The 13,231-nt window shown below is 40.2% G+C and overlaps 1 protein-coding gene across 2 annotated transcripts in view; it reads right to left on the bottom strand.

The window, feature by feature from the left end:
* Positions 1–772: 772 nt before the first annotated feature.
* Positions 773–13,231, bottom strand: part of LOC149182479 (protein RBL-like) — a 68,549-nt gene continuing 56,090 nt past the window's right edge. For both annotated transcript variants that reach the window (XM_089416871.1, XM_089416872.1), the window contains 2 exons: positions 1,592–1,842; positions 773–1,353 (listed from right to left, as the gene is read on the bottom strand). In XM_089416871.1, the coding sequence (XP_089272997.1) occupies positions 1,216–1,353; positions 1,592–1,842 (389 nt within the window). In that variant the 3' untranslated portion in view covers positions 773–1,215. The remainder of the gene's footprint in view (positions 1,354–1,591; positions 1,843–13,231) is intronic.

Here is a 13,231-nt window from a genome sequence, read left to right as displayed (position 1 = left end):
CCAGATTTAATTCATGAAATGCTCAAAAGCTTGAAAACCATTGACATATCCTTCAGACACTGCAAAATGTCCTAGGCACTGACCTCTTTATCAACCCGGAGGTTGTCTGTAGGAACCACAACGTGTCCAAGGAAGGCTGACTTGGTCAACTTCTGGAATAATGACACAATATAAAAATTCTTCTTTTTCCTTTCAATCCCCAAATGGGACATGACTCAAATACACTTTCTTTTGACTCGTAATCAATTTTTTTTTACTTTTTTTATTCTCTAAGCATGAAAAACATGCTTTGACAAAATATAATAATAAATATAAATATATAATAAATACATCAATGATAAATTTACATTATGAACGACGACTCTAGTTACAACTTCAGCAGGTCCTACCACATTGGAATCCAAGATTTATAAACAGGTTGCACGTACATTGTACTCGTTCTGAACAGCTAATTTTCCACTAGACAAGAATATCTCAAGTATACACATATAGCAGGTGCATGCAAAATTCATGCATACCTTTAAAGCAATTTTCAAAAGCAGAGGTAAATAGGGAATACAGATATTAAGGAGTAGATAAAATGGTTCAGATGAGTGTCACCGCACTAACAAATGCCCCAGCGTTAAATTTATGAAAGTTTTTTAGGGACAGATTTATGGGAAAGAATGCATCACTTAGACACTTTGACAAAAATTATTCCCATAAGCTATATCAGCATTTGAAAAAAGCCCAAACAATAGCTCATTGTGGAGTAAAAAGCAAAAAAAAAAAATTGAAACCTAACAAATGAACACTTTTTCACTGTTTTTACACTTTAGTTACATAAATGAGAGGAAGGATAGCTTACCTTTCCTATTAATATGTTGGCATACATGAAATATATATGAAATGGCCAGATGCTTGCTTGACTGAAGACACTGACACTGTGAAGGTTCCCATTGCCTTCCGGAGGTGACAAATATAAAGTTACGTTTACACATCATGAACTTGACAATGCTTGAACTGACAATATAAAAATCGGTCTAAGCTTCAAATATAAGTTGTCAAAACACTTGACAAAGTTGCAAGCAAATAATGTTATTTCACAGCACCTTCTACGAACTCATCCATGGAATCAAAGAGCAGAAAGGATTTCATAAAACTGGGACTTTCCATTTTATGTTCTAAAGAATTTTAAGGCAAAAAAATATCACGGTTGAATACATGTACAACGTTTTACAGATATCGTCCATTTTCAAAACCATTTGCCTCACTTGCTGGCAAGCTTGATGAGTCACGAGCGTAATTACATGGATGCAAAATCTTCAACCTCTGAATTTTCTTGCCACCCCTTTGAGAGAAGCTGGGAACCTCCTGAAAAGAATCATAAAGGGACACGAGCAATCCTCAGTATCATAAGAACAGTTGGGAGGAAAAAGGAAAAGAAAAACATTTTAAAAAGAATATGAGCACGATGAAAACTTTTGAAGGTATTTCCCATTTTCCACTATATTATTACCTACACAAACACAGATCCTAAAAAACCATTTATAATGACCCACTGTCGATTTCTCTAGTCATTTGGAAATCTTCTTTGCACACTAGCAAATACCTCATCCCCATTTCGTAGAGGTTCGCCTGCATCTTCTTTGGAATCTGACTTTAGCTTTGAACTAGACTCCAACAATCCACCTTCAACCACATTAAGCCTGTTTGGTATCATGAAATTAACTCCATTCTTCCGCTTGGCTGTAGTCCCAGGCTTCTGAAAAGTTCTACGTCCCTTTTCAGCCTCCAACTCAGCTCCTTTCTCCGATAACTTGCGCTTTCGCCTAACCCGTCCATTTAGGCTCGGCTCTTCTTCTGCAATGGTTTGAAAGTGCAAGTGTTAGCAGTTAAACAGACGAGTAACTATCACAATACTAACCCATTAACATTGATACTAACCCACCCCACTGAATAAACTTTTCACCATGAAAATAGCAAATTAGTTCTGAGATATGGAGATCATAAATTTCACTAATATGTGACCTCACAAACAAATCACAATTGTCAGGCCTTGTTGACTGTTTATCTTCAGCAAAACCATTAAACTAATATGTATCTCTCAATCCAGCTAAACATATGGATACTTTAAAGAAAGAAAGAGGAAGAGAAACTGAATGACAAACGATTTGTGATACCTGAAGAGCTCAACATAGGATTGACATCTAACTTTAATTGACATTCTAGAGTCATGGATAATCTGAAAGTTACATATCTTCTTCTTCTTTGCCAAAGTAGCAGTTACACAATACACCAGAATTACAAAAGGTAACAAAGTATAATTATTTAGAATTCTTAACAAATATGAGCAATAAAATATAATACCTATGTTGCAGGAAACGCCTGTCCAGACCGTGTACCAGTCCAGGAAAAGCCTGAAAACATGGAAACCAGTATAAAACAATCTGGAAACGCTGCCAGCCATACCATACAGCATTTCCTGATTTGGAAACACCATACAGACAGCTGACAGTGTTTCCAGGCAGTTTCACCAAGAAAAGCATGGTTTCCCATGGTTTTTTGGCTTCCAAGTGCCCATGAAGGGCATTGCTCCCTTAGCCTAGAAAACATTTAATTAATGAATGCATCTACAAACTCAATTAACTGATTTTGACATTCATTTGAAAAAACAAAATTTAGAATTCTCTAGAAATCCTAAAATAGCACTTCATCTGCTCATTCCTGACACTTTCTTCAGCAAGAAGAACTTCCTGCAGCAGTAGCAAACGTTTTCTTTTTGTTTTGGGGCATTGATAGCAAGCTTTGGCCCATTTCCAACAAGAAGATGATTTTGGACAGCAAGAAGAAGGGTGTTAGCAGCAAATTTAGCCACACTCAATTTTTTTTTAATTGCATTTGGAATGTCCTTGGTCACATTGTACAGAACTAGCCAGTTCAGTGAAAAAAGGTCAATTTAGTACAGTTCCAGACCCCAAACTGGACCAGTTTGGGGTCAAACCAGTCAGACCAACTGGTTCCACCAGTTCCGGTCTAGCTCAGATTACATTGCCTCAAAAGAGCAAAAAAAATGGAATACAAATATGTTAGCTTATGGCTTTGAAATTAACTATAGAAAAGAAAACAAATGGTGGTATATTCACTTTGAAGGAAAGAAGAAGCCACATAAGGCATGCTTTGTGGTATTTCCATTCCGCAATGTGATTATGTGGAAGAAGCAAGGATAGAATGGAAACAACATCAAAAGATATACAAGAACATTCAACTACTACAAGAGAACCTAAGTGCATTAGATAAATTATGTGGAAGAATCATCCATTGTGGTATCAACATCACCTATCTTTTTGTAAAAGTTCCCCACTCAAATAGAAAGTCTTTTTGGAATTGCACAATTCTCCTATAGGAGGACATTCAGGGTTCTTGAAACTTACCACAATATCAATAAGGATTTCCGTAGGAAGGTCTTAAACTAATGTTCAAAAGTTTGTGGCTGAATGCTTGGTTTGCCAAGAAAATAATGGAGAGAATCAAGAACACCTAAGTCTCCCACAACTATTAGCCATTAAAGTCAATATTAGGAAGAGATCTCAATAGGCTTTACTACAGATCTACCCAAGTCCAAGGGAAAGAATGTCATCATGGTAGTGGAGGATCAACTCACAAAATATGCCTATTTTTGCTCTCTTTCTCATTCTGTTAAAGCAATTTGTGGCTACAACACTCATGGAAATCCAAGTTTCACTGGTAATTTTTGAACTGAATTATTTTATTGTTTAGGTACTCAATTGGCTCACAACTCCTCTTGCGATCCTCAATCTGATGGGAAAACTGAGATTGTGAATAAATGTCTATAAGGGTATCTTCATTGTTTTGCATTTGATAAATAGACACAATGGATCAAATAATTTCCCTCAAACATAGTGGACAAGGGCTTGGCCCCTTGTTTCCAAGTAAATCCTTGTGCTGCCCCCCAAGTGACTGTGAGGGGCACAATGACATCCTCATGGGTCTCCAAGTGGATCGAAAATGCCTGTAAACCATCTGTAAGGGCTAGGATAATGTCATAAGCCCTCTGTGGTGCTCATCTGGACCCCAAATCATCTGCCAATGTATGATGGTAGTGTGGAGCCAGCCGGGCATGGTGAACCAGGTGCATCATCCTCATCCAAAAGGTGGAACGCAAGCAATCAATGAGTAGTGTTGGGGATCCATAAGTACTCTCTGCTATGGTGGAGGCCCATGGCTCTCAACGCTCACCCTACAAGGGTCAATGTGGCCCTCCGTAGGGCTAAGACCCTATATAGGGAGACCAAGCCCCAAATGGAGACACACCTACGATTCTGCATAAAAGCCAATGCGTCCCCTTGCCCTCCAATACAACAAATCATTAGAATAATCAAGTAAAAGAGCTTACAAGTCATAGAATCAATGGGGCACTTCATGGTGGCATAACCTTCCATAGTGGGCTTTGGCATGTACAAGTATCTCCAAGCTTAATGGGGGGTTAATCAAGGACCCTACTAGGTGGTTTCAACCTTTAAAGGGGGTGACATGTCCATGGTACATTCCTCAAGTGGTAAGTGGCAAATGATATAGTAATGGAACGGAGTGGGGATTAGGGGAATCATCTAGACCACATGTCATGGTACAAGGGCAGCTATAACAAGGGAAGCCCACGCCTGGGTATATGAGTGTAGGAGGGAGCAAATCGTGGTACATGAGTTACCCCGGCCTTTGTTTTTCCACCCTTCTTCATATGCCTTTTGCCTTTGATTGATTTTTCTTCATAGTTGTTCAGCGTTCCAGGGGATGAAAGAATGATGTGTAATATATAGCAATGAATACCCCCTTAAGGTGGGGCAATTCATCACCCGCTAGGGGTTGGGACAATCATAGGTTCCTTCATGATGGAGGGGGTTCATCTAGGGCCCATAGGAACCAGGTGATGGAAATGGATAAGATGTAGAGCTCATGTTTGGCTTTTGCCCACATGCTAAATTTTTATGTCCCGGCCATCTTTTGCATTTTGTGGTACACTTCTTGTTGAGAGTAGCCAAATTATGCTTTTTCTTTTCGTTTTAGTTGCATCAACCTCCGAGCATAATTCCATGCTTGACCCAAGGTGTGGACAAGGGGAGTGGGAGGCTAACCCTATGTGGACCCAATGAACACGTGGACCCGAATGGGAAAAGAGATGAATGGGGTTAAAATAAGTGGAAGGGACTGATGTATATGGTGTCGCGGAGCAGGACCATGCAACCAAAATCAGGATTTCCCATGTAGTGCCAACCCTAAAGCTAATGGCCAGTAAAGGAGATCCCACGGGACTAGGATACAAGACTAACCACAAAATCAGTGAATGGAGACAAGCGTACAGACCTAGCCCACTCTTTTCGCCGAATCCCCCCACCAATCCATGCCCAAAGTGCCCATGACAAGTAAGGAAAATTACCTAACTATACCAGTGAAAGGTTATACCTTCGGGGTCGGGAGGCCACTTTTAAACATACGATCATGACAAGTGGGTGAGGGACCACATGGCTAACTTAGGTGGTGGAGATAATGGCACATCGAGCTATCTAGTGGCTGCAGGGGTGTGTTGGCTATCGGTTGAGGACCATCTAGGAGAAAAGAAAATCTACTATATATACTACGCACAGGTGGTGGGTAACAAGCCCCATGTTAAATCCTCGATAAACCACAAGATATTGAGTTATTACATTTATATTCTTATATTAGTGTTGTTGGCTAGACGCTTTAATAGTAATTGTACCCTTTGTCTCCTCTATATAAGACCTAGTTTTAGAAATTATCTCATCTTTTACATTTGTTCTATTGTATAAACTTTAAAGAGGTTGTCACCTCAAAGAGGTTTCACATTCATTCTTCTCTCTTCTTCTCAAGGCATGGAGTTACTTCTCTTTCTCTTCTTATGTTATTTGGGTGTTTGGTGCATAACATTTTTCGTTAGGGTTTTGCAATATTAGCACCATCTTGTAAAGGTCTAAGTAGTCAAGGGACGCAAGGAAGATTGCACCACTAGCAAACATGCCAAGAATATTTAGCAATGTACTTCCTTTAAAATTATCCAACCATCAAAAATAATGGATACTCAACATTCAATCCACTCAATTATAAAACATCCCATAGCATTATGGAATTTGGCTTTTTCCTTCTCTAGTAATTAGGTTCTAGTTTTGTCATACCTAAGGCTCACGTACCCTTTAGGGTGAATTATTTATGGAAGTAACCATATCATGCCAATAAGGGGAGTAAATAAGATAAGATAATTATATTAATGTCCAACAAATGACCACAAAAATTGGTCAATAGGATTGTTGAGTACAATGACATCAACAAAGCAAGAGTACTTAAATGTCTCCTATGTAAAGAACAAGAGCATAAACACATGATAAAACTTGGAAAAATACGCCAAATCCAAGTGTGAGTGACTGCAATGGGAGGGAGATGTAAAGAGGGAAAGGATCTAGGGACTGGGTCATGGTCCATTAGATCTATCTCTCCTAACATCCGAGGTCGAATGAAATAAACTCAAGATAGAATGGTTCCCCTAGGAGGAGCTACAAGAAGATCTGGACAGTCTACTGCATGATTGCCTAGAAGATGTAATGTGTTTATGATGTCTAGGTGATCTCATTTACCTATTGGCAAGGGATCTCGTTTGGTGATATATGATATGCCACTAGCATAGATAAACATGCACACATTTGCATCCATGCCAACCCTACCACTCTAGTCAAGGAAATATTTTATTGTTCTATCTCTTGTATGCTTAGTTTTGGACCCACTAGCATGGGATGATGGGGCTTGGCCAAAATTCTAGATGTGACCTCAAATTGAACCTTTACTTTTCTTGTTTTACTTTATTCTTCCAAATCTTCCCCAATGTATGTTAATTTTTTGTTGGTTACAATAGTGTGGGCCTTGATTCCTATGTCTTGGTTGGATCAGCAAACAATACCCACAAAGATGCTTCATCCCATGAGGACATGAACGTGTGTCATCTTTTCTTAGCTTACAATGCAAACAAAACAACAATTGTGCTTTCATGTCATGCCCCCCCTCATGTATTGCCACATACTTCCACAAGGGTGTTCAACATTTTTTACTTTTCACCATTATTACTCTCACCTCCATACCCTTCTACTTCTTCCCCCTCTCCATAGAATGGGTCATTATCAACACTCATTCTTTCGGTCCACTATCATTTCTATTACACATCAACAACATTAGAATAAAAACAAAAGCATACACCACATACCGACATGATTCTTGAGAAAAATTGGCAATAAATTGTGGGAGAATGAATATGAAATATTAGGATAAGTGAACATTCACAACTCAAAAACAAATTGTTGCAACTATTGATATAATTCGTACATGTGACCATAGCCCATTCATATTGATCATCATGTACTTGTAATTATGGTTAATGCCATATATTATTTCTTATTGTGTATCAATAGGTATGATTAAGGCCAACCAAGTCAAACTTGATGTGGACTCAATAACTCTCTTAGGGGGTGTGCCCTCATTTTATGGGTTGCCCATAACACCCCCTTGAATGGACACCTCACTTGAGGCGTGTATAAATATACACCACAAGCTCTCATTTGTACAATCTCATCTCATGATCTTCTTGATCTGAAATACAATGTGTCATAAGCCCAAGAGCACTTAATTTTGGCATTCTCACTTGTCATGCCATTCTTTCTCTCAGGCACACTTCTATATTTCTATTTCCAGCACTTGTGCTTGGCTTTTCAACTCTTTCTCGAGGACACTAGGCCTCTCTCTAGTGCACTTGTGAGGAGGTTATTTCAGAATTTACATGAGATTTGATTCCATAGATCTTTTGTTGACCCTTATAAATCTCAACATGATAGAAAAGCAAGCTTAAACCTTACTCCCAATACAATTCCACAAGCCCACCAAGATGGCCTTTGGCAAAGGAATAGAAGACACCTCTGTAGGCTAGAATTCAAAAGAGTAATCAATAAGGTCTTCATCATCAATATTTGTTCGCCCAGTTATTGTCTAAATGTTTGAGGAAACACTCCTAGGATTAAGTGGAGGATCAACATCATAATGTAAAGAAGAGAGGTCCATTGAAACAAGCTTAGAATCAGCTATAGGGGAATCATTTGTAGGAGCAATGTAAATGAACCTAACAAGCTGAGTAGGAACATCATCTATTATCACCAATAATCACTTTTGTGTTTATAATACAAGAGAAATGGTCCATATGCAAAGTACACAACCAAATATGCATTGTAAGATGTGTCCATCAAATTCAATAATAGAGAAAAGAAGAAGCGCTCAAAAGTTTTCAAAAGTTCACTTGGATATGCCCAAGAGAAAGAAAGGTGCCACCTTCATCAGGTAAAAAAAACACTATAATTTACCACCTTTTGCTACAAAACGAAGGAAGGGAGTGAGTGTTGGCCTTGAAGGAGGGCTTAAACCCTAAAAAAGGTTTGTTAGCCTTAAAGGAGGGTTTAAACTTGTTCTCCTCTAGAAATGCCTTTGGAAAGGTGAACTATCCAAAGTGTTAGGGTAAATTAAGGGGGTGTGTGTTGTCACCTTGTTCACACTCCCTCTCACATCCATGTTGATTCTTGTCAACCAAGGACGGTGCCCCTAAGGGGTCTGAAGTTTAAATATTTTCTCTCGTGATGAAAGTGCCTCAAACATTTCCCTAACCTTGCTACTACCTTCAAATCTACAAAATATTTGTTATCTTTCAAGTCCCTCTAAACATGTTTACACCAGGTTTACGAGTGCTTCATGAGATTCAAGGTACATGTTGCATGTTCATCCCCAAGATGGTCAAATATGAATTGACACATGGGAGGTGGTCCTTGATGGATTTGCACACTGCATATAGCTTGCTTATTGGTTGTTGACCTCAATTGGGTGCTTGCTTAGCATTCTTCTATTGGTCATTAGAGTTCCCTCGATAGCTTGGTGGATGTCCTTCATTGTGACCACATTGAGAGGTTCACTTGCTTGGAGAACGCCCTACTTAGGCAAATCATTGTGCATCTTAAAGGAGGGCATCAAGCCCTACATGACATGAGGTAGCTTAATTTCTTGGATAGAGGCTTGAAGTTGGCTTAGGGATGTCTGGGCCACAAGAGTGTTCTTGTAGGGAAATGAACCCAATGGAGTACATGGCTTAGGAGTGGCAATGGAGTCTAAGTGAGCTTGCGAGAAGAGGTGTAAATACACATTGTGTAGCTACATCATCTTGGAGCTTTTATTGTGTACAACATCACCTTGGAGCATGACATGTATACCCAAGGGCATGAAGTGTGTGTCTTACCCCATAGGACAATATAGATCCTTATTTGGCGACTCCATGGGAAGAACAAAGCCCTTGTTCTTCATTGAACTCTAAAAGTCAATGCTTGTAAGGTGGAGCAAGCATCTTTCAAGGCATTTTGAATTCACCCTGGTGACTCCTTATTTGATTGTTATGTAAGACTCAAGGCAATGGCTCATTGATATATGCATGTGATTAACAATAATGAGCCCCTCCATGTAGAAGAGGGGAAGTCGACATTAGCCATCACTTTGACCATGATGTGATATATGATACTGATGATAACCTTGTCCCTTCTCCATCTTCTTCATATCACTCCCACCATGTCCCTAAGGACAATGATGAGAATGATATGCCTAACGTTGCTCTTCTTCGAAAGTTCATGAGCTTAATCGTTGAATTTTCCATCCTTTGGTTACAAGAGGATCCAATTGCACAAACTGGATTTCTCTTCCTCGTCCATGACTCTTTTTCATGATACATAGCTCTCTTATTTTCCCACCTCTCGCCCTTGTCGTTCATCAAGCCAATCTTGAAAGGAGGATGTGATATTTTGATGTCCTATCTCACAAGAACTCATATGAACGAGGAGAGATGTTATATTGATCTAATAGTATACTACTTACATTGGTTGTATGATTGTACTTCGTTCATACATTGTATACTAGCAATGCATGGTAGTGCAAGTGCATTGCATATTTCTTCTGCATAGTTCATCATCTCATGATCACGTGACAAAGGAGATTGCATATAGATTAGATTTGCATTTAATCTAGATTTATTTTCATGTATGGATTATTACTTTTATGAAAAACATGGGCGATACCCTACGCCCAATGCACATGCTCCCAAATAGTTGTATCGTAATGTGCAGGTTACAGGTCTGTAGTCCCAGGAGATTATTGGAGTTCTCATGAACTCCCCATTTGAGTACATGGATCATACTCTCTACAGTGAGCTCATGCCCCAGTTGGAGCTAGATGTTACCCACCAAAAGCGGGTGACCCCTGGGAGAAACTTTTCTCCTATTCATCTCTTCTAGTCGTTAGTCGGCAACCCCTAAGAGCCCCTAGTAGTTGATGTGGCATGCCATTCATATCTTTGCCACCTGCATCAAACATATGTTTCCTCACCCATTTGCCAAGAACACATGTTGGAAGGTGGACTTCTCATCAAAAGGTACTTTATTCATTTTGCAATCGAGTGCTTATGCCTGTTTGTATTTGGGCATTTTGACACGGATTATGGGGTGACTTGGAAGAAAGAAGGGTTTTGGTCATCATCTTGTGTGTTGGGTGTGTGTTATATTCTTTACGTGATAGTACCCCCTGTTCGTTGCGCCAGGCACAGCAAGGGGGTCACAGGTGGGGTGGAAGCCCCCCTGTCGTGGGGTTTGAGGGGGTGTTAGCCCCCCTTTATGGGGTCCAAGGCAACGCCCCAGGGAAAAAAAAAAATAGACCCTATATTAGGTGGGCGAACCAACCTATGATTTTGTGCATGGTTTTCGCACATGATTTTGGCATGATGGTTTTCTATCCATGGTATTTTGTAGATTCGGTTAAGGGAACTACGATTATATTCTAATCTAGAGTTAATGGATTGGGGTTTATGGATGCTTCGGCGTGTATATATATGTATTGTAACATTGAAAGGAATATAATGAAAAATCAATCTGGTAGTCCCAGTTTTGGGATCCAGGGGAAATTTTCTGTGTATATCTAGTTTATGTTTTATGCTCTCGCCATTGTTTATTTTCTATTTTTAGAATTCATATGCAAGTAATTTCTGTATGAGATTAAAACCTACATTTGGTATCAAAGTTGTTTTGGCTTCAAGGGGACGCCTTTGTTGCTGAGGGGTTTTGCTCGGGCCTGTGGTAGAACCTATTTCGTGGGAGATCTGCAAGATCGATTCTTGTAGTGAAAGAAGATGGCAAGCAGTGGAAAGATAGAGATCTTGAAATTTAATGGTCAGAGGAGGAGAGGCAGGCTCCCAAGTAGGAGGCTCAGCCAGTTTCTCAGGCTTCATCAGCGAGTTGTTGGACAGGTCGGCCAACATGCAGTTGATGAGAAAGTGCACGAACAGGAGGAAAGAATGGAGCCCACTCAGCCAATGACTCCCAGTGTAGGGAGAGGAGGAGCCAGGTGGGCAGATTAGTTGATTAGGGAGGCTTAGGAGAGAGTTGGAGCCCCCGGTTCCACATTCAGACAGATTAAACAACAATAGAGATATATTGGGTACATGGCACTTATGATCAAGGTGATAGACTAAAAACCTTCTTGTTACAAGGAGGCAGCTTCTCAGCAAGCATGGCGTAATGTTATGGTGGAAGAGTACTCTTCCATCATGCTGAATGATGTTTGGGAGATTGGGCCAAGATCGGTTGGCAAATTAATTGTGGGATCACAATGGGCATACAAGATTAAGCATGTAGTTGTTGGGAGTGTGGAGAAGTGTAATGCTAGATTCATGGCAAAAGGATTCTCTCAGGTCAAAGGGATAGACTATGATGAGACGTTCGCACTAGTGCCCCGTTATTTGTCCATCAGGACTATTATGACGATTGCAGCACAGATGGGGTAGAAGATCCACCAAATGGGCATGAAGATTGCCTTCCTTAATGGAGTTGTTGAGGAAGAGATTTATGTTGAGCAGCCTAAGGGATTTGAGACTTTCAACAGAGACACGCATGTTTGCAAGCTGAGGAGAGCTCTTTATGGGTTCAAGCAGGCACCGAGGGCATGGTATGCCTGGATAGACAACTACCTTCTCGGATTGGGCTTCACTAAGAGTGAAACTAACCCCAACCTATGCTACAATGTGATTGAGGGGAAGCCTCTCATTCTTGAGTTGTACGTTGATGATTTGATATTGATAGGGACAAGAAGCTCATCTGTGACTGCCAAAGAGATCTCACAAAGGAGTTTGAGATGAAAGATATAGGGTTTATGCATTATTTCCTTGCGCTGGTGGTATGGAAAGGTGTTGGATAGATATTCTTGCTACAGGGAAGATAAATGCAGGAGATTTTCAAGAGGTTCCACATGCAAGATTGCAAGCCTATGACCATGCCTCTACTCACAAACTAGAGGAAGGTAGATGCTACTAGAGGTGAGCGAGTGGATGCCACTCTATACAAGCAGCTCAAAGGATCGTTGATGTATCTTGTGAACACATGACCAAACATTTGCTTTGTAGTTAATCGGTTGAGCCAATTTATGGTTGAGTCGTTTAGAGTGCATTGGGTTGCTGCCAAGCACGTGTTGAGGTATCTTAAGGCATAGCAGATTATGGGTTGTTGTATAGGCGGGTTGATGGAGTAAGTCTTCAAGGGTTCACAGATGCAAATGGGGCAGGGAGTTCAACAAACAAGAAGAGCACTTCAAGTTGTGCTTTCAGTGTTGGGTTAGCAGTTGTTTCCTGGTTCAGCAGGAACCAGAGATCAGTGGCAGTTGAGTGCTTGGTTGCCAGCTTGGCAGCTTGCAAGGCTATTTGGTTGAGGAAGATACTTGTAGGGTTGTTCAGTCAGAGGTTGGAGCCCACAGTTATAAACTGTGATAATTAGAGTTGCATCAAGCTCTCTAAAAATCTAGTGTTTCATGATTGCTCCAAACATATCGATATGAGGTACCATCATATCAGAGATTGTGTTCAGAGGGGTAAAGTCAGACTTCTATACATACCTACAAAGGAGCGGACAGTGGATATCTTAACCAAGTCATTGGCAAGAGGCAAATTCGTCCACTTCAGAGACAAACTAGGTGCAGTACAGAACACCTTGCTCTTGAGAGGGATTGTTAATTGACGTTAGAGACGGAAGGGTTCTGCTAAATTTAAAATTGCACTAAATTTCGCGAAGGAACCCACAAGTGAAGCTAAGGTGCAGTGTACTTTCTTTTAGTT

This window comes from Pinus tabuliformis, chromosome 3_2 (genome assembly GCF_031772625.1).
Source record: "Pinus tabuliformis cultivar Carrire ecotype Pingquan chromosome 3_2, CPIR1, whole genome shotgun sequence".
Lineage (NCBI taxonomy): Eukaryota > Viridiplantae > Streptophyta > Pinopsida > Pinales > Pinaceae > Pinus > Pinus tabuliformis.
This window is presented reverse-complemented; position numbering and strand designations above follow the sequence as displayed.